The sequence below is a fragment of the Chiloscyllium plagiosum genome, chromosome 18, assembly GCF_004010195.1.
Source record: "Chiloscyllium plagiosum isolate BGI_BamShark_2017 chromosome 18, ASM401019v2, whole genome shotgun sequence".
In the NCBI taxonomy this organism is placed as follows: domain Eukaryota; kingdom Metazoa; phylum Chordata; class Chondrichthyes; order Orectolobiformes; family Hemiscylliidae; genus Chiloscyllium; species Chiloscyllium plagiosum.
In genome coordinates this window covers 48,388,509-48,410,695 of record NC_057727.1, presented here as the reverse complement: position 1 = coordinate 48,410,695, position 22,187 = coordinate 48,388,509, and the positions used below count along the sequence as shown (strand labels likewise).

At 38.9% G+C, this 22,187-nt stretch overlaps 1 protein-coding gene across 7 annotated transcripts in view; it reads left to right on the top strand.

Moving 5' to 3' along the window:
• The window catches only part of LOC122559093 (contactin-4-like), a 2,522,648-nt gene extending 2,501,498 nt beyond the window's left edge, over positions 1 to 21,150 (top strand). For all 7 annotated transcript variants that reach the window (XM_043708367.1, XM_043708366.1, XM_043708371.1 and 4 more), the window contains one exon: positions 19,759 to 21,150. In XM_043708367.1, coding sequence (XP_043564302.1) covers positions 19,759 to 19,862 — 104 coding nt within the window. In that variant the 3' untranslated portion in view covers positions 19,863 to 21,150. The remainder of the gene's footprint in view (positions 1 to 19,758) is intronic.
• The last annotated feature ends 1,037 nt before the right edge of the window (positions 21,151 to 22,187 follow it).

Here is a 22,187-nt window from a genome sequence, read left to right as displayed (position 1 = left end):
TGTTCTTCACTCACTATATGCTGTGGGTACAGTGACAGTCTCTTTAAACCTTCAAGAGGGTATTTGTACCTGATAAAGCGATATTTATGTTAGCTCTCATAATATGAAGCAGGGTTAACTTAATATACTGAGCAATTCAATAGATTTTTAATACCACTTCTGGTCTGTGCCATGCTGCAGGAGAATAGAGCACACTAAGGTGGAGACTAAGACCTTTCTACTATCAAGTCACATGCTATGACACAGCAATGATATTATGAGCATGTCCCTTAAAGGTACATTGCATGTTAGCAGCATCTCCTTTTATTCCAAAGAGAAAAGAAATCCCCAAAAATGTATGCATAGTTCTACATAGGCACATGTCAATTTGATACTCATGCAAACAGATAAAAACGGAGTTTGTGTGATTAATAATTTAAACTTGAATATAACATTTTAGGACATTGGGCAACTTATCTGATATTGTGATTGTATACCCCTTTGGAGCATTGCATTATTCTCAGGGAATCCAGAGCTCACACCACCCTCTGGATTCAAGCATATCTGGAATTCCTGGAAATTATCATTGTGACCCTCCATAGTGGTAAACTTCCCAGTATTCACCAACATTCAGGATTGTAAGTTACATGTCAGTATCAGAAGAATCAAGGAAGAAAGATTAGCCAGTGGCCAGACTGTAACCGACTTAAATAGAGAATTTCAGAAGGAAGTAAGTTGGATGGTATAAGAGAATGTGGCCGTAAGGGATACAAGGGAGTAGTCACAATAACCTTTTCCTGATTGAGGCACTGGGAGTAATGAATCAGATTGAGTTGAAAAGGTTGAAGGAGCAATCATGAATATGGGTAAGGAGATTTTCATTGATGAAAGCATTGAAGAGTTTACAGACTGTGAAATCAGGGAAGGGAAAGCAAAAAGGGCTGAGATTCAGATTCACATCATCAAGAATGAAGTCTGTCAGTGAAGAAACTAAAGGGCAAAGAACAAGGAAGATATCTTGCTGAGAAACAACAAGTGAGTATACGGAAAGAACAAAAATCCTCTGGTCTCCAGATATTTGGAGGCATACCCTGAAAGATGCGTATTGGGTGCCCCTATAAACCCTAAAGCAATTACTGTGAGGTAATGCCCAGGAAATTTCAACTTCCATTTGGCAATTCCAGTGTGTCTGGAATCCCCCACTGAAAATGTCCCCAACTCAGAGTCATACAGTTTGTTTTTACTTTGTTCAATAGTTATTAAAACTGTTGCAACTGTAACTGCAAAATATTCACTGACCAGCTGTGATCACTGTTAGTGACCAGCTCTTGAGCACATGAAACCCTCTGACATCTGCTACCCAAACTCCCCTTGCAATCCCAGGCATCAAGCTTAATCCAGCCAACCTCTGCCTTTTCACAAAACCTGACCCGTTTACCCTCTGGTCCACTTACCTACCATCTGATGCTGCCTGTGTGGTTTACTGGACTGAATCTGTTGAGAATGATACTGCTTGGGGAGTCAGGCCAGAAAAAATGCGCAAAGGTAAAAAGGTAATTGTTTTTGTCTGATCTGTGGCAGACTCCCTCTTTCTGAGCCAGTTCGAAAGGTTAACACCGTTAAAGAATAGTGAGGGGGTGAAATCTGGTGAGGTACAGAAAGGAGGAGAAGGTGGCATGGCACAAAATTAATGGAAAAGGAAGAAGGTAGAATTTGGTGATAAGAGTGACAATGGTTAGAGCAGCACAGATGATGATCAGCATAACCAGATGTAAACTTCATTAAAGTGCAAAGAATCACCATCGTCAAGGCAAGGTTTTGTCAAACCCAATGATAAATATAGTTCCACTCTTTAAAATATAGTAAAATAAGGACAGCTATGAAATAGATTTTCTTTTGAATAAATATTAACTAGCAATATTTTTTAAACTCTTTCTTTTTATTATGATATGTTGCTGAACTGCACATTTTGAATTCCATGAGAAAAGAAAAATGCCAATTAAAATGAAATTAATCTATTCATGCTAATTGTGCCCAATCCAATTTGATAGACTATTTATCAGTATCACAGTAATTAATTTGCAGGCAATAAACTAGACACATCAAAGAGAAAAATTACAATCTTGCTCATAGTTCTTATCTGAATGGGCGAGCTCTGTTCTTTCGTCTTTTATCTTCATTTACTTCTGGAGATACAAATGCACAGCCTGGGGACAAATGCTGATTTGTAACATCCAGAATTTGATATTTCACCAACACACTGATTTGAAACCACGGATGCTTCTAGCTTCGGTTTGCTTGCATGTTCTTCATCCATGGACAAAATAATGAGGACTAGCTTTCCACATTCCAGAGGCATGATGAGAATGATGGTGGGCAAGATGGCTGAATCAGACTCGGCTCTAAAATCCAAATTGTCAAAGTAGAGATAAACTCTCCCAACTAAGTCTTCATGTTGTAGCTGGTGAGTTTAGAAATTCATTGGTATGTGGTGAGAAAATTACTTCCATACATTTGTGGATCATTATTCACCCAACCCACTGCATAATCACCCAATTCCAATTTTCCTTCTCTCAGTTGAGAAACTCAAGAGCACATAAAGTGAACAGGTAAAACAGAGTGGCTCTCTGGCAACATGTCTCATCAGCCTTTCTTCCAGTTCACAGAGAGGCTGTGTGGGTCATTGACCTACTCCTTACATGGAACAGTTTCTTCTGTACAATGTGCTTTCGGGCAATGGCCATGTTTGTACTTGAACATTCATCATAGAATTTCTACAGTATGGAAGCAGGCCATTTGGCCCATCGAGTCCACACCTACCCTCCCAATAGCATTCCACCCTTTCTCTGTAACCCTGCTACTCCATCTGGCCTGCACTCCCCTGGACACTATGGACAATTTAGTGTGGCCAATCCACCTTACCTGCACATTTGTGGACTGTGGGAGGAAACCACAGCGCAATGGCAGGCACGGGAAGAATGTGCAAACTCCACATAGACAGTCGCCTGAGGCTGAAATCGAACCCGTGTCCTTGGTGCTGTGAGGCAGTAGTGCAAACCACTAAGCCACCATGCTGCCCTGGCATCCACAAAACCTGGCATCAGCAAACATATTATACTTACCATGATCATATTTGCTCTTGTTACAACTCAATCATGACTTCAGAGTTTCAAACATATGCTTTAGAGGTGAGGAACAGCCAGGACTTGCAGCACTGAGACTGTGTACCGACATCGTTTGGTACGAATGTCATGTAACTCTGAAACCATTTAGGAGGATGTGATGTATGAGTAATCTGTAGTCCATACTCTCAAGAGATCCACCAGGGTGACTTAATTCCTGAGGAAACCTGTTTCGACCCTTCCTCCATGTGTATTCTTACAGTGCACAAAGACTGTAACATTACCTTCAGATAAATGATGACACGCTTGAACATCCTCAATGAAAATGGTTAACCAATGAGAGATAGCATTTGTCCAGATCTTCCCTCCAGGCCATCATTCTATGACAGACAGTGGACACTGAGTATCTCCCAACCTTGAAAGTCACTGAGATCCCCTGAAAAGCTTGTGCATAGAAATAACATTTCTCTTCTGGCATGTGTGGAATAATTCTGTAATCTCATCCATAAGGTGGGTGTAAGTGTTGGAGCATGTATGTGGTCCAGGCCTTGGCATATTCCCCGGTCATTGCCTTGAACCCCAGTGTCCTCCACATTAATGTGCAATGCCTTGGCTGCAAGCTGCCAAGTTAAGCTTCAAGGATTCCTGAGGGATAAGGCTAGCTGCAGTTAAAGACTTGATTTCTTATGAGAATTGCTTGGTGATTGCAGTATCTTACATATTGGGATCTATGAAGAGACTCCTCATCTCTCATATGGAACTGATTTAACTCGGCCCCATAGTAAAAATAATCTCATAGCATACATTACAACAGTGCAAGTGAAACTATGTTGGCAAAAGCAATGGCGGTCTTTACAATCCTTGCCATTTATTTGCCTCATATATTTTTTTCTTCCTTTCTGATGTCTGAAATCTGCTACTAGGATGGAGGGAGCCTGCTCTGTGATTGGCCCAGCTGACATTGGAAGAGTTGGTTGGTCATTCCCGGGTGCGTAGATGCCCCAGGCCTGCCAAAAGTGGAGGGACTGGGCACCTCTGGAGCATCGAGGAGGGGGTCAAAGACTGTGTCTCACTCTCCTTCTCCTCCCTGTGTGTTCCTAATGCTGTTACCCCATCTCTCTGAAGGAAAGGAGAGCCTGGAGTGAGGTGAAAGTCTCTCATCCTCCAACCTTACCATTGATGCTGAGCACCCAGAGCAAAAGTGATGGAGTTCAGCTCCATGCACATGTGCAGCACCCACTGAGTATTCTGCAGGACAGGCTCTCCAAGGCTGTCAACATTGTATCCATGGAGGGAACCATGCACTCACATGCTGGAGTCACCACAGCAGTCAAAACATGGACAGACTTCTTCATCTTTGGCTCCAGCCTATGAAGGGCCTCTGAAGTATCTGCCTGGTAATATCATGTCTGTCTGTGGAGGTTGTGTATGTCACTTCTGGCTGAGAACAGGCAAAAACCTTCTGCAAGGAACTGAGCTGATGCCTGGCCTCCATAGTTCTCTGAGTGCTAGAGAGCTCAGGTGGTTCGTTCTTGATTGGTCATGGTAACATGTTGGTGATGTGTTGACCTGATTGTTCCCCCAACCTCTAACTGGAAGAAGTGAAAGTCTTTGAGCTGGTGAAGGGCACAGGTGAGCACCATGCTGCTGTTTCTTCTAAGGGCACGCAGGTTTCCTCTGAGAAATAGAGGTATTCTTGAAGGGTTCAGGCCTCTACCTTGAGGAGATTGACAGGTTTCTAATTGTACCTGTGTAGGAGAAGAGAGGGAGTTAGTTGGAGAAGATAAATAAAAGCTTGTGCAAAACAAGATTGTGTTAGCACTGGGATAACTGAAGAGGAACGATGCATGGTGAAGCTCAGTGGGTTGGTTGTCCATTGCAGTCTGCCCATCAATGCATGAGCATCATGGTCTTTCCCAAACACACACACACACACGCACACACACACCTCCCTGGTGCCAGGGTCAAGGATGTCTAAAAACGGTTGCAGCATATCCTCAAAGGGGAGAGTGAGAAGCCAGAAGTTGATATACACATTGATAAGAATGACATAATTTGGGAAAAGGTTGTGGCTTTGCAGAGTGAGTACAGGAAGTTAGGTAGAAGGCTAAAAAGCTACTCCCAGTGCTACATGCTAGTGAGACTAGGAATAAGAAGATAAGACAGATAAATCAATAGCTGAAGAGTTGTAGTAGGCAAGGATTCAGGTTTTTGGATAATTCGCAACTCTTCTGGGGCAGAAAAAAACCTGTTCAAATTTTACCTGAACTGGAAAGGGACCAATATCCTAGCAGGGAGATTTTCTTGTGCTATAAGAGATTTTAAACTAGTATGGGATGTGGTGGGAGGGATGTTTAGTAATAGTGAGAACAGAAAGACAGATGAATTAAAAAAAAAGAGCAAGCTAATTCAACAAGGTGAGAGCAAGAGCAAGTCAGAGAAAGGCTGATGAACTCTGGGCATGTATGGGAACATGGAACTGGGACATCATAGCTATTGCAGAAAGATGGTTGAGAGAGGGACAGGACTGACACCTCAATGTTCCAGGCTCTACATGCTATAGGAAAGATCAAAAGGGAGGCAAGAGAGGAGAAGGAATGGTATTTTTGATAAAGGAAAACATTACTGCTGCATTTGGAAATGATATTTCTGAGGGATTGTCCAGTGAAGCTATATGTGTGGAACTCCGAGATAAGAAAAGGATGATTACCTTGATGGGATTGTACTATAGCCACCCTCATCAGTAGTCAGAGGGAAATTGAAGAACAAATATGTAGAGAGATTTCATGCATATTTAAGAATAATAGGATTGTAATAGTTTGGGATTTTAATTTTCCAAACATAGATTGGGACTGCCGTAGTGTTAAGGTGTGTGTTGTGAGGAATTTGTTACATATGTTCAAGAAAATTTCTTCATCAATATGGAGATGTACCTACTAGACAATGAGCAACACATGACCTTCTCTTTAGAAATAAGGCAGAACAAGTGACTGAAGTGTTAGTGGGGGAGCACTTTGGGACCAGTGATCATAATTCTGTTAATTTTAAACAGAGTTATGGAAAAGGATATGACTTGCATAAAAGCTCTTAATTGGAGTAAGGTAAATTTTGATGATAGGAGGCTGTAAGGGGAAACCTGAGAACTGTAGAGTTGTGAGTTGACATCAGTGCTGGATAATGGAGGGAATTCTGGAGGATACAATTTACATACTTTTGGAGAGGTAAGGACTGGTTAGAGATAGTCAGTCTGGCTTTATTTCATGACAAATCATGTCCCACAAACTGACTGAGTTTTTTGAGGATCTAAATAAAGGATTAATGAGGGCAGAGCAGTAGATGTTCTCAACATGGACTTTATTAAAACCTTTGACAAGGTTTTGTTTGGTAGACTAATCAGCAAAGTTAGTTCACATGGGATCCAGGGAGAGCTTGCCAATTGGATACAAAATTGGCTTGAAGGGAGGAGATAGAGGGCAGTGGTGGAGGGTTGTTTTCGGTCTGAAGCCTGTGACTAGCAGTGTTCCACAAGGATTAGGCTGGGTCCACTTTTGTTTGTAATTTATATAAATGATTTGGATGAGAATTTAGGAGCTACAGTTACTAAGTTTGCAGATAACATTAGTGGTATAGTCAACAGTGAAGAAGGTTATCTAAGATTACAAAGGGATGTTGATCACTTGCCCAATGGGCTGAGGAATGGCAGTTGGAGTTTAATTTGGATAAATATGAGATATTGCATTTTGGTAAAACAAATAAGGGCAGGTCTTATGCGGTTAATGGTAGGATTCTGAGTAATGTTGTCGAATAGAAAGACTGAGGAGTTCAGGTGCACAGTTCCTTGAAATTTGCATCACAGATGGAAATGATGGTGAAGACGATGTTTACCACACTTGCCTTCATTGCTCAGACCACTGAATTTAGGAGTTGGATGTCATGTTGAGGTCATACAGGACATTGGTGAGGCCACTTCTGTGTACATTTCTGGTCACCCAACTATAGGAAGGATGTTATTAAATCGAAGAGGATTCAGGAAAAGCTTTACTAGGATATTGCTGAGATTGAGTTGGCTAGCTAGGCTGGCTAGACTGGGACCATTTTCACTGCAGCATAGGAGGTTGAGGGGTGACCTTTTAGAGGTTTATAAAATCACAAGGGGCAAAGATAAGGTGAATAGCAAAAGTCTTTTCTCTTGGGTGGCCAAATTATTAATATAATACACAAAAATACAACATTTTAAATGTTTGATAAACCAGATTTTTTGTCTCACTTTTTTGGTGTAAATAAGATGATTTTCACTTGTTCCTTTTAATGTCTTCATTCTAAATTCATTTTAATCTTACATGGGCACTAGAAATATCTCTGATTTCAATGGTTTTCTTTACAGAAAACTAATTATACTTTGTCAATGAAAGGTGATTGAAAATAAAGTCATTCTTAGTAATATATCAGTGGCGTATCAGGGCAAATTTAGCTAATTGTATTTTGTCAGTAAATTTCCTCAGATCTAAAGTTAAACTGGTACATCACCTATATCTACAAGAAGTTCAAAACAAGATTCCTCTTTGTACTTAAAGGAAATGGCTATTTCTGTACAGTCTACCAAAGCAATGTCAAAGCTGGTGTATCTGATTAGTTTGATATTTTGGGCATATTTAATTCTTCTACAGTGCTTTCAATCTACCAATAATAGTATTGTTTTGTATAGAAATTTTGGCTAGTCATTGTAATTATATCATAACAGGAAACAAGTTGCATTTCGAGTTTGGTTTGCATAGTCTTGAACAAAGCACAAAGAATAGGTTTCTCTCACAGCAACATAGACATCCTGGTGGTTAGAAATCAGATTTTTCATAGACGCTGCAAAGAGGATCGTAGGTTGAAATTCTAATTAAGATTATATTTGCGTACAACGAGGGCTGCTCACAACCCAAAATGAACCTTTCCATCATATCACCATCTCATCAGGGTTTTTTCCTGAAAATTGATAATACAATATCAGATAAAACAAACTGGATTTATTCAATTTTTATCCAGTAATTGTACAATGCAATGATTGTTGATTGGCATTGTCAGCATTCGTAGGAGTATTTGCACAGCAATGTCAAATTAGCTCTCTGCTCTGTCTGACCCCACAATAATGATGACTGGTACACACTTATGTAGTATCAGAAATTTTGCAAGGAATGTCTATTTATATAAATTGAGTCAGATGACATTGTGAGTTGTACATGTCTTTGTGTTTGTTCAAATGCCTGGTTTTCTTTGTCAAAACCCAGAATACTATTAGAGAAAAAGTACAGTTGGTGCTCATTAAATGTTGTGACGATAGCAAATATGTCATTTTTGCTCTTTCAATGTCCACCATGCCATTTTAAATTGAACTCAGTTGAGTGTCAGTTGCAAAACAGGATCAGAAAATCAGCACACACCATCAGCTGTGTCTTTTTATGTCATTCTCTTTCTCTGTAGAGCATGCTCCTGCAGTGCACTGAAAAATAGGGCAACCACAGCCACTATGAGAGTCACTAGGGTCAGACAGTACTTTGATCCTCAACTGACAGATTAGATCAGCTGGCAGATTGCTGTGTCTTGCAGCTGATCTGTGTATGTGCACGCTAACGTTTTGAACATATACACTCATGTGCTTTGGGGATTGTTTTAAAGTCTCATGTGACACAAGGGCAACAGAGAACTGGATTTTGTTTTACATTTTCATCTTTCCCTGGTTGAACTAAACTTTCAAAGGAAAATCCCTATTTTGAGATCATAAGAAATAGAAGCAGGAGGAGGTCCTTCAGCCCCTCAAGCCTTTTACGAATATCAGGTTTTGATGTTTACATCTTCTGAAGTATGTTGGACAATTACTACTTTGACTTTGTGGACAGGCATGAACAATTAATTATTTGGGTCAGTCAGTATTAGTGTATTACCAGTGGCAATCTAGGTTAACAAGCTAAAATACATTGATGATAAAACTATGTTAAATTCCTATACATTCTTGATTTGACAAAAATCTTTCCTGCCAACATCTGGCTGTATCATTAATTCACCAGGATAACTATTTTGATTTATATTTTCTGATTTTCTTGCTTGCTGCTGATAATAAGGTTCCCTGGTGAGTAACCTAATGTACCTACATATGTGACTACATAATTGAGTACTTTGACAGGAACAGCTGTCAGACTGTTTGTTGTTGCATTACCAGGAAGCCTGACCCTATTCTCATCTAACATGCTCAAATATGCACTTCCAACAGCAGTTCCTGACGAGTCGGTCATAATCCTGAATATTTTCCTTTCTTCCTCCCAAACCCAGTCATATTTAGATCAACTTTGGTGGTCATAATTCTATTCCAGTTTAAATCTGCCTCACCCACATGTACCAGAAATCAAACTTCAGCAATTTGTAATCAGGAATTGTATGGATAAACTTGTTGTTGCATTCGAAGAGCAATCACCAGACTCGATTTGTACCGCTATAAGGCCATAACTTGTGCAGCAGGCTTTGGTCATTTGGATCATAATAATTTGCTCCAATATTTGCTGATGTGTTTCTCAACCACACCATCCTTTCTTCTCCCCATAATCCTTGCTTCTCCCCATAATCCTTGCTGCCCTTCTTAATCAAGGAGCTCACAATCTCTGTCTTAAAGTCCATCAATGACTTGGCCTCCACAGCCTTCTGCAGCAATGGGTTCCACAGACTACTATCCTCATGCTGATGAAATTCCTCCTCACCCTGGTTCTAAAGGGTTGTCTCTTCATTCTAAAGTACATCACTGCTCTTATATTCTAACCCTTTTAAAATTAAATGCTAATGTTGCACTTGCCTTCATAACTTCCATTGAACTTGCATTATGAGAATCCTGAAAAAGCACTCCTAATTACCTTGTTTTTCGGATTTCTGAAGCCTTGACCCTTTAGACAATAGTCTATGCCTTTATTCTTCCTCCCAAAATGCTTAACCTCACATATTCCCACTTTGTATTTTATCTGCCACTTCTTTGCCCGCTCCTGTCCAAGTCCTTCTGCAGCCTCCCCACTTACTCAACATTACCTGTCCCTCCAAATCATTGTGTCATCTGCAACCTTAGCAACAATGCCCTCAATTCCTTTATCCAGATTGTTAATGTATAACATGAATAGTTGTGGTCCCAACACTGACCCCTGCGGAACACCACTAGTCACTGGCTGCCATCCTAAAAAAGACCCTTTTATTCCCACTCTCTGCTTTCTGCCAGTCAGCCAATCCTTTATCCATGCCAGTACCTTGTCCCTAACACCATGGGCTGTTATCTTATTCAGCAGCGTTCCGTGTGGCACCTTGTCAAAGGCCTTCTGGAAATCCAAATAGATCATGTTCATTGGCTCTCCCTTTGCCTAACTTGCTCATTACCTCCTCAACGAATTCTAAAAGATTTGTCAGGGTTTTTCTGCAAAATAAGCTCATATGGGGAAAAAAAGTGCTTGATTCAGCATGAACGCTCATGATAACAATTTCAAATGCAAATGAAGCCAAGACTTAAGGATCAAAGCCCCTATAAGTTAGTTTAGATACATGATTGACCTACTAGCCACTGGTTTAATGCAGCCACCTATAAGGTCATGTCTGATATTCATAGTTTTCAATGCTATGGCTAAAGTGAACAGGAAAGAAAAATCATGGAGTCTCCACACTTCCTTGTAGTACCTCAGCAAACATTCTTGAAGAATGGTTATTTTATGGAAGATACTGGTCAGATGGAGGGAAATGAAAACCTGTACTACTTTACCCAGAAGGACTAATTATCTTTCTTATAATCATTTGATAGTTTCGTAAGAGTATACAGCTGAATTAATTTCACAGTCTGATATACAAGTTTTAATGCAAAACGAGAAATCTATATTGTACATGACCGAGACTTTTAAACAAACAAAGTCTTCCCATCAATGGATGGAATTTTCCCTCTTCCTGCTGTGCCATGGGTGATGGTGAATTAGGAAAATCTGAGAAGAGTTGGAAAAAATGTCAGAATCTCATAATTGAGAACAAGTTTTCCAGCTTGTCCTTTAAGCTTTAAGCGGCAAGCTCATAATTTCTCTGTTAATCATTATTTACATTAATTTGCATGTCATAATGAGCCCAACTCACCTTATTTCTACACAACTTGCAACTGTCCTTTCCTTTCCTGAAAAACCTGGAAAGCTCAAATTCCCAACGTGTAAGTTATCGTGGGCATTTGGCAGCTGTATCTTCCCAATACAGTACTTGTCCAAGTGATCATCCAGCTCTGTGGGGAGCACAGTATCTCTGCATGCTCCAGGGCCACCATGCTCCTCAACTCTTCATTCACACAAATCAACATTGGTAAACAACTATCTTCCACACATCATCTGCTTCAGACCAGCTTCCACACCACTTCGGCCCGTCACTACGTTCATTTAGAACTCAGTGATTCCTATGGCTTGTATACGTCTATCAAGTTGCTTTGCACACGCTGACGTATATACACCTTTGGGTTTACTTAGAGTTTGCAAATAAATGTGTAGCTCACATTGATTTTGAGCACTGAGGGAGAGACAAACAGCTTTTCATAGTAGGCAGCAGTAACAGTCAATGGCTGGAATATCTCACTATATGGCACTGAGCTTAATTAATGTCAACCTTTTAGTATGTGCCTGCAGCTTATGTGGCAAATACGTGCACAAAGCACCAAACAGGATGACCATGGCTAAAGAAGGTCAAAGGTGAGTAGTCCTTTGTGGGGTGAAGGTAGATTATGATTAGCTAGAGAGTAGCATGACACACAGTCAAGGTGCGTTTTTGGTTCCAAACCAGGGTATTTGCCATGGTCAATCAGGGCTTTGATCCAACCAAATTTGGGGCTCTATATCCTTCTAGTCAAGTGTTTGGGCCAAGTTAGTCATGCAGCTCAAGTGCAACCAGTCTGAGGATTACAGACAGATCAGTCAGGATGCAATGGAAACATCACTCAGGGGCAAGGACCAGGTTTGACTGTTTCATTGCAGCAACAACTAAGGAAGGGTTTGAGAAGAGAGTAATGGATGGAGGAGCACTTAATATAATGTAGGAATTGGAGAGCAAGGTAGATGTCCCCATCAAGTAAGGAAGAAGTGTAGAGGGCAGAAGAGTTAGTAGTTTGGAATTGGTATGGTGGGTCTCAGTCATGATTTGGCCATGATACATGCAATACTAAAATTGCAGTCCATGAGTCTTGGTGAGAGTCAATGACAGAATTGGACTGAGTAAAGACCCTGTGAGTGTGAGGTAGCTGAGTGAAGATGCTTAACTTTGTGGTGTGCAGATGACCATTAATCTTGTTTCCTGCACTGGCGGGCATCTCTTTTCGCATGGCACACAGCATTGATCCAGACCACTATGTGTGTGCAGGCTGGCAGTCTCTGGTAGTGTCACCTTATGCAGCACTCTGCAGGGAAAGAAATGATGACCCTTCTCTCCAACATCCTGTCTACCTCCAGGCCCTCTCCAGGAAGCAGGGTGTGAACTTCCCTTTTTGGATCATGTCCTCAATGATAATGATTGAGTACCACAGTGTAAAGGGCAGTTCCTAAACTTCCTGCACACTGAAGTGTGTGTAACTGACTATTAACTGCAGATGCTGATGTCATGGACATAGCAAGGTCAATGGTGAGCAACGGTGAGCACTTCCACTTCTTCTGCGTGTGATTCCATTGAAGAGCCCAATCTCGCTATTAACAGATGGAGAACAGACAATTGCTTTAGAAAGTCACTGTGAGCCATTACTTACTGAGAGCCATGAAACTCATGTGACAAAGAGTGTTAACTGCAACGGGAAAATTCAGCACTGTTGTATTTATTTAGATAACTGACATAAATTATCAAGAAGTAATCCATAAATTCAATGTTTTGTACATAAAAGCCTTCACTGTTTAGTGTCTGACTTGCTTGTGTTTCTGTGTGTCATCACTATCCATTCTACTGAGCCAGCAGGATGGTCTGCAATGTCGGCATCGCCTTTACCGTCTCCCGAGAGGGAATGCCTCATTTCTGTGTCCTGGGATCTGTCCCAGACTGACAGAATTTACTCGTGAAACATGAGGAGCCAAGGTGATAGGCTGCTCTGGGATTCATGAGCTTTATGTTGGGAGTTAAGCACTCAGCTGTTCAAGCTCCCAGATTTCCTTGTGATCATTTCTGTTCTTTGATTTTTCTGTGTTTCATTTTTAATGACCGGACAAACTAGACTTTTGTTTTGAAAACTGTTTGGAATTTACCATCTATGACGTAGTCTATAAAAGTAGGAATCAGTGTGAAATCCAATCAGCATATATAAGGAAGTTAATTTGTTCATTTGGGTGTGTGCTGGGAGAAGTAAATGAAAGACTGAGTACACAGGCAAAATTGTGTGGTCGTTGCCTTGGTGAGTTGGCCATTGTTCAGAAACAAAAGATCTTCATGGGTAAATTCCATCTGCAGTGAAGCCGCTGACGTTTCATTTCAGTCATTTCCAACTCAGTGTTGTGTAAATATGTTCCATGGTGTAAATGAAACCTCTTAGATGAAATATGTTGAACACCAAGCATGCTTGGTTTAAAGTGATCTTATAATTACGGAGATAAGCAGTCTAGAGGATTGTCTTCTGAACTATCTAAGTTATGCATTGTCACTCCTTTGAAGATATCAATAAGTTACCAATAATACTGCTTCTGATATGAATTAATTTCAATTTCTGTTGCAATTCTGTCATTAGCTGAGCATTATTATATCCCATATGCTTTTCCATACATGATTCTAGCCTTAGCTGACATTTGGTGTTGAGGTGCTGAGCAACGGCATATTCACAGAAGGAGAGCAGGTGAATTGCCTTGTTTTGTCCATTCAGATCCCCTGAACAGTTAATGAACAACACCAGCATCGAGCATATTGCTGGGTGATGATATGATGGCTGTAATCTAATCTCAGGATCCACATCATGATTTTAAACTGTTCTTGGAATTCATTCCACCAACTGAACTTTTAGATTAGATTACTTAGAATTTGGTATGTAAAGGGCAAACCAAATTCAAACAATAAAAGAGCCATAAAAAGAGAAGATTGATTTAACTTTACACATTTATTGTCACGGTATGCTGAATAAATGCTCCTAACTTGCATTGGTTGAATTTATTGAGTTAGTATAGATTATTTTGTTCAGAACTACTGGATGAAGGTCAGATTATTTCATCTTAATAACTATCACAATTCTTGCCACAATTGTCTTACACGAAATGAAATGAATATTACTGTAAGTTCCATGAGGTAATATTTCTTCTGTTCTCTTTTACAACGTAATAAAACTTTACTTTCTGATAACACTTATGTTTGTACAATAGGAGAAAACAGCCTTTGCATGGTGTTCTGATAATGGAATGACAAATGAGTGCAGTGTCATGTACTTCTTACCAATTCTCAGTGCAAGACACTAAATAAGAATTACCTTTCTTAGTACTCAAGGCTGTAATTGTTAAATAATCCTCCCTACCTTGATAAAATAGATGTGCTTCCACATCTATAGAAAATAGTTACAGGTAGGGGAGAAAAAAAGTCCAAAATAATGTTTTATATGAAAATGCAGAAGTAAATATATATATGTAATATATATATATAATATGTAATTTATATACACACATGTTGCTGAACTGTTCCAGCAATTTCTATTTTTGTCTGATTTACAGCATCCAAAGTTATTTTGTTTTTGTTTTATTTTAAGAAGCTGCTTCTCTCTCTCTCCCTTGTTTCTGTTGTATTTAGAAAACTGTGTTTCTTAAAAGTTTCACACTTCAATATTTGATCTATCTTTGCCAATACTGAACTGTAGTCTTTCTTCAAAGGAGAAAGTGAGGACTGCAGATGCTGGAGATCAGAGCTGAAAATGTGTTGCTGGAAAAGCGCAGCAGGTCAGGCAGCATCCAAGGAACAGGAGAATTGACGTTTTGGGCATAAGCCCTTCTTCAGGCCAAGAGATTTGCTTGACCTCACACAATCAGTTTTATCAAACCTTATCTTTTATTTTACAGACTATTTGACAATAAGGCTTTTTTTTTCTTTTCTATAATATCTTTGTCGAGTTGTATGTCCCCTCCTACCCTATTTGTGTATGAATGCGTGTTTGGGTTTGAAGGGGATATGATCTGAGTTTGTATAATAGTAATTTCCAACTTAATTTGCTACTTGTAAGGATTAAGATTGTTCATAATAACTAAGTGTTTGTAATCATGGATTGAATCTTTTGTCCTCATTAACAAGAAAAGTAAAAGTAATGCAAGAAAAATAAATTTAACCGCCTTGATGACTTAATTGGACATTTACACTTTTGGGACTTCTCATGGTGTAGTGGGGTCTGATTACCATGCACTCTGCCCATCAGAACTGGAACACAGGTCAGTTCAGAAAACACCAGAGTTGAAATCAGAAACGAGTTTCAGTTTCTCCCCTAGTAGGAAATTTTCATTCACTCCAGAAGTAGTGTCTAGTTTGTGTAGAGTTTGGATAACATTTCTGCAAGTTGTTGAAACTGAGAAGACCTACATCTTCAGATTTGTGACGACCATCAGAAAAGAATCATCAAATTGTTGCCAAAGTCCATGGAAAAGAACGAGAAAGAGTTGGTTAAATAGAAAACTGAAGAATTACAATAACAGTGCAATTTCTTTGGACTTCAGTCTCTATAATACATAGTATGAGAAACCAGTTGAAACTTTGTTTGATGTTTCTATCATGATCTTTTTAACTTTTTATATGTATTCTATACTGAGTAATTATTGCGGTCTCGTCAGAACTAAAGAACATGCAAACTCATTATTTGGAGATGCCAGTGTTGCACTGGGATGTATAAAGTTAAAAATCACACAACACCAGGTTATAGTCCAACAGGTTTAATTGGAAGCACACTAGCATTCGGAGAGCTGCTCCTTCATCAACCACCTGATGAAGGAGCGTCGCTCCGAAAGCTAGTGTGCTTCCAATTAAACCTGTTGCACTATAACCTGGTGTTGTGTGATTTTTAACTATGCAAACGCATTGTTTACTATAACCCGACAGGGAAGCTTTATTTGGAAGTTGTGCATTCTGTATGAACCTCGGGCAGCACAGTGGTTCTGTGGTTAACACTATTGCCTCACAGCACCAGGGACCTGGGTTTAATTCCGGGTGCTCTGGGTGCTCCGATTTCCTCCTAGAGACAAAGAGTGCCACAAGGATTGGTGCTGAGTCCACTGCTTTTCATCATTTATGTAAATGATTTGGATGTGAACATAAGAGGTATAGTTAGTAATTTGCAGATGACACCAAAATTGAAGGTGTAGTGGACAACAAAGAAGGTTACCTCGGAGTACAATGGAATCTTGATCAGCTGGGCCAACGCACTGAGGAGTGACAGATGGAGCTTAATTTTAGATGAATGCAAGGTGCTGCATTTTGGAAAAGTAAATCAGAGCAGGACTAAAATACTTAAAGTGAAAGTTCTGGGAGTGTTGCTGAACAGAGAGACCTTGGAGTGCAGGTTCATAGTTACTTGAAAGTGGAGTCGCAGGTAGATAGGATAGTGAAGAAAGCATTTAGTATGCTTTCCTTTATTGGTCAAAGCATTGAGTATAGTAGTTAGGAGGTCATGTTGTGGCTGTACAGGACATTAGTTAGGCCACTTTTGGAATATTGTGGGCAATTCTGGTCTCCTTCATATCGGAAGGATGTTGTGAAATTTGGAAGGGTTCAGAAAAGATTTATAAAGGATATTGTCAGGATTGGAGGATTTGAGCAAGAGGAAGAGGCTGAATAGGCTCGGACTGTTTTCCCTGGAGCATCGGAGGCTGAGGGGTGACCTTACAGAAGTTTATAAAATCATGAGGGACATGGATAGGATAAATAAACAAGGTCTTTACCTGGGGTGGAGAGTCCAGAACTAGAGGACATAGTTTTAGGGTGAGAGGGTAAAAATTTAAAAGGGACCTAAGGAGCAGCTTTTTCATGCAGAGGGTGGTATGTGCATGGAATGAGCTGCATGAGGAAGTGGTGGAGGCTGGTACAATTATAACATTTAAAAGGCATCTGGATGGGTATTTGAATAGAAAGGGTTGAGAGGGATATGAGCCAAGTGCTGACAAATAGGATTGGGTTGGGTTAGGATATCTGGTCAGCATGGAGGAATTGGACTGAATGGTCTGTTTCTATGCTATACATCTCTATGACTCGATGACTCTATGTGCAAGTTGGGCAAATTGGCCATGCTAAGTTGTCCATAGTGTCCAATGATATGTAAATAAGGTGGATTAGCCACGTTTACAAGAATAGGGTAAGGCAGTGAAACTAGGTGGGGTGCTCTTTGGCAAGTCAATGTGGACTTGTTGGGCCAAATGGCCTGTTTCCACACTGCAGGAATTCTATGGGAAACCAAAACAAGTCTGAACAAATTGACAAACCTGTATGATGACTCACCACTTCAGATTTGCCTCTTAAAGGCACACTGTCCCAACCCATCAAATCAAAATGATAAAACATAATATGCAACTTCATTTATTTGTTTGATTTCTATTGGGTAATAAACTCATGCTCAGTCTTTAAAAAAAATCTGTGGGCTTTTGTAAATATGTTTTAATGATGAATCACTGCATTAACAAAAAAAAAATAAATGCATGATCCACTAAGCCATGTTTCATACTGGGATCTGACTTGCCCAGTAGCACCATCAGTTTGATCATAAAGTATTGGTAATTTATTAAATAGTCAAAAAATAAGAGCTACTCAAGGCGCATTTGTTCAGTTCCTGAAATATTTATGCAGAGAAGCATTCCACTCCCACTCCCACTCCCACTCCCACACTCATGTCTAATGTCTACACAAATCCGTACTATCCTTGGGGGATAGCAGATAGCTTCTCATGGATAACTGAGAAATGGGGATACAGCTCTAATGGAAATCCGCTATCTACTTGGAAGGACTGCATGATCCCTGAGGACCCACAGTGGAGAAAAAATTGAGGTCGAGAGCCATGGCATAAATTCATGGATTCACAGATAGCGAGAATGGAATATATTTTTAAATATGTCTTTAAGGTTCTGGACTTAATTTATATTTGTATCATTTTCTTGTGTGTGATCTAGCTTAACTAATACTTAATAGTTTAAAAGAATCTGTCCAGTTTCATTTCTTTTTTTCCTTTCTAGCAGTTTGTACAGCGGAGTGTGTTGCTAGGCCATTTCAGAGCGCAGTTGAGAATCAAGTACATTGCTGTAGGTCTGGAGTCACATGTAAGCCAGAACAAGTAAGGATGATAATTTCATTCCCTGAAGGGCATTAGTGAACTCAATGTGCTCTTCCGACATTGTTTTCACAGTCAATGTTCCAGATTTTTATTCAATTCAATCTCAAATTCCCGCCATGGTGGGATCAAACCCAGGTTCCCAGAACGTTACCTACATCTCACTGAATTAATTCTCCCATGATAATGCCATGAGGTTGTCACCTCCCCTTTTGATTAATCCCTGATTGATGGGCAGCAGTATGTCTATTTGAAAAATTTTAGTGTCCAGCAAAGTGGACTTAAAATAGGTCTTCAGCGACGTAAGTTGGCAGGTTTATCTCAGATTAATGAATTGACTGTTACTGGGGAGCAAAGTGAGAACACAAGAAGAATTCAGCCCCTCAAGCCTGCCCCATCATTTTATATGATCATAGCTGACCTCATCTCAACCTCCACTCCACTTTGCTGCTCACTCCTCATAACCTTTTATCTCATTACTAACTAAAAACCTGTTGATCTCCTTAAACTTTTTCAGTATCCCTCCATCCACTTCACTCTGAAATTGTGAATTCCATGGATTCACAGCCATTTGAGAGAAGTAATTCCTCTTCGTCATTCTCTGTTTCAAATCTCCCATCCCAAAGCTGAAAACTATGACCTCCCATTCTAGATTGTCCCAAAAGAGGAAACATTCCAGACAGTAAATCAGGTGATTAAAGAAATAACTATTTATCATTTTTTCATTAACTTCTACAGACAGAAAAACTAAATATTTGGGAGATACACTTGGATTAAGTAGAAACTGAGTTATCATAAACAAACTTCAAATCTAAAAAGATGGAATTGTGTCTGAGAAATTTTGTATTCTACAAACGTAGATTTGGTTTTAGGAATCAGTATGACATTTTAACTATTGAGTTTCCAAGATGATTAAAAATCCAAGTACAACTCATTCAATAAGGTGTAACTTTTTCAAGAGTTTTGAGGCTAGATCTGTCACCAAAAATGGAAATTTCTTGTTACTTCAGTGATCTAAATTTGATTACAGATTAGGGGTTAGTCTTCAGCAATGCACTGCATGGAAACTTGAAATCATTGACAGAAAATTTCAGACTTCCACATTTACTTAAACATTAGCACAGCCTAGATGGTATTGTTATTTTCAGGAGAGTAATGACAGTCAGCAAAGTCAAAAATTCTGGCTCTATTAGGACAGATATGACATTCTTCTATAACACTCTCTGAATATTGTCTGTTGAAGTGAATAAAATACATTCAACAGTTTTACTTTGGCATTTATTTCCAACATTGGATAAGTGATAAATAAAGTCACTTCTATGCATCATTTAAGAATTATTTTTGAGATTCTAAATAACTACATTTTGTTTCTGTTCACAGATCCAGATGGTGGAAGATCTGGAACTTCAGCATCAAATGCCTGCACGTTGTCAGCCTTTAGCACTATAGTGCTGTCCCTGTCAGCTCGATCAGCATTATGGTGAAAGCATACATTGACCTACCTAGCATCATATAATCAGTCAACAATCTAAAGACTTATGAGTAAATCTGCAAATTTTGCTAGTGTGCATTGAATGACTCACCAATGTTATCTTTTCCTATAAGTCTTTATTACTGTATGCTTTGTCATTTCAAATTTATGTGGACATACTTATAATTACAAATACAATCCATCCATCGGATTAAATTGAGAGATATATTCTTTGCCTGAGATTTCCTTTGGGTTTTTCAAATTCACTAAAGTCAACATCTGAAAAACATCAGACATATGATGTTACCAAAGCGTGCAATCTAATAATTGCATATAATGTAAAAATGGTTATATTTATACATGTGAAATGTTCAATATTTTCAAAGTTATGATTTAACACAATTTATTGATGTTATTTGGAATGTGTTGTAGCTTTTTAACATTGTAATACAATTTTCAAACTTGTCACCTATACCTGAATTCACTGTTGCTTGTACTAAAATAGGAGATTTAACTGGATAACATTGGTGCAATAGCTATACCTTAAATAACAAAGGTTTCTCTGAAATATCCAGGTGCCGTCATAACAAATGAAAAGTAAAATGTATGTATTTATTTTGACATTTCACAACATCTTCTAACTTTTTATTATTTGAAATACCCTTTTTTGTTGCTGCAACAAGCAAGACAGAACCTGGATTATCAAATGTATTCTAATGTCGTTGGAAACAATGAAATTAAATTAAATTTAATGATGATGAAGCCTAAAATTAATTATTAGGTATACATTAGTAGAAGTGTAATATGCAGCATATTTACAAAGTCTATGACGTTGTGGAGGGATGGTTACGGGGTGGGGGAAGAAACAAGTCAACAGATCAAAAAGGGAAATTATATCAAAATCTGTGATGTTGCATGTGAAGGTTCCTTTATATTGCTGTTAAATTAATGTATATAAAGTCTGACACTGCATATTTGTAAATATATGTCAGGAGCAACATCACTTTACAATAAGCTCTGTTACTAGAATAGTTGTAAAGGTGAGCTGAAGTCAGTTTGTTTACCAGATTGAATCTGTATTGTTGTTCTAGTCTTTTAAAAGTTTGATCTACTTTCCAAAAAAATAATTGTTTACAACTATGTTTTTTAAACTTCAAATCTGTTTTATATTTTTCATTCGTCTGTTATGACTGGCCACTGTTAATGTAGGCAGCAGTATTTACATTTAAATATTGTTTGCTTAATTCTGTAAATAGTAATTTGACAGAATCCTTTGAAATAAATCTGTCTTGAAACAGTTTCCCCCCTATTATCCTCCTCTTAATACTCCCAGAGGTTTCAATTTGTCGTAGACAGCTGACATTTCATGATCCCATCTTTTTACCAGATGTGGTCAAGATATATATCAGGTGCCAAGTCTGAGATGTGCACAATTGTAATTTCAGCATGAACTCAAATTTAGAACCGGGAATTTAATGTATCATGAGATTGTACACTGTGCATACTTAGTATGAGATTCTGTGGCATTGTTCATAGTATCATTTTGGATTTCAAATTATTTTTTAATAATAATTTATCTTTGTTTTTTTTCTTCAATCTCATTTCCCTGTCCCTCAATCCAATCATTCTTTCCTCTTCTTTTTCTTTCTACACCTGACTTGACATTGATTTCACAAAATCTACTTTAAATGTGAGTCCATATTCTGTTAGTTTCACAATTCTGAAAACCAAATTGGTTAAAGTGATATTTGCATTCCTTGTCTTGTTCACTCAGTTCCTTATATCCATTTTCTTTCTCAGCACAGTTATAGCTATTTGACTATATTACATTGTTTATTGCTACCAAAATATATGAATATAATAGCACTAATAGATCTTTCCTTCTTGTTTAGAAACCGATCTGAAGATTTACATCATTTTTTGATTCTTCAATGTCCATATTCATAGTTATTTATGTTTTACTTTGCTTTTACAACTGCAACTGGCTAGTTCTTACCATATGATTATTAAAGATGTAGGTTACCACAGTACTGTTTAAACATTAATGTTCTGTACAAGTGAGATGTATTAGCCTCTCTAGTTGAACACTGGCACCTGTAGTCGTAGTAATTGTATACTATTCAAAGTTTGTGAGAAGATTTGTAGCTCGGGTGCTCGTTGCTGTGGTTCTGTTCGCCGAGCTGGAAGTTTTTGTTGCAAACGTTTCGTCCCCTGTCGAGGTGACATCCTCAGTGCTTGGGAGCCTCCTGTGAAGCACTTCTGTGGTGTTTCCTCCGGCATTTATAGTGGCCTATCCCTGCCGCTTCCGGTTGTCAGTTTCAGCTATCCGCTGTAGTGG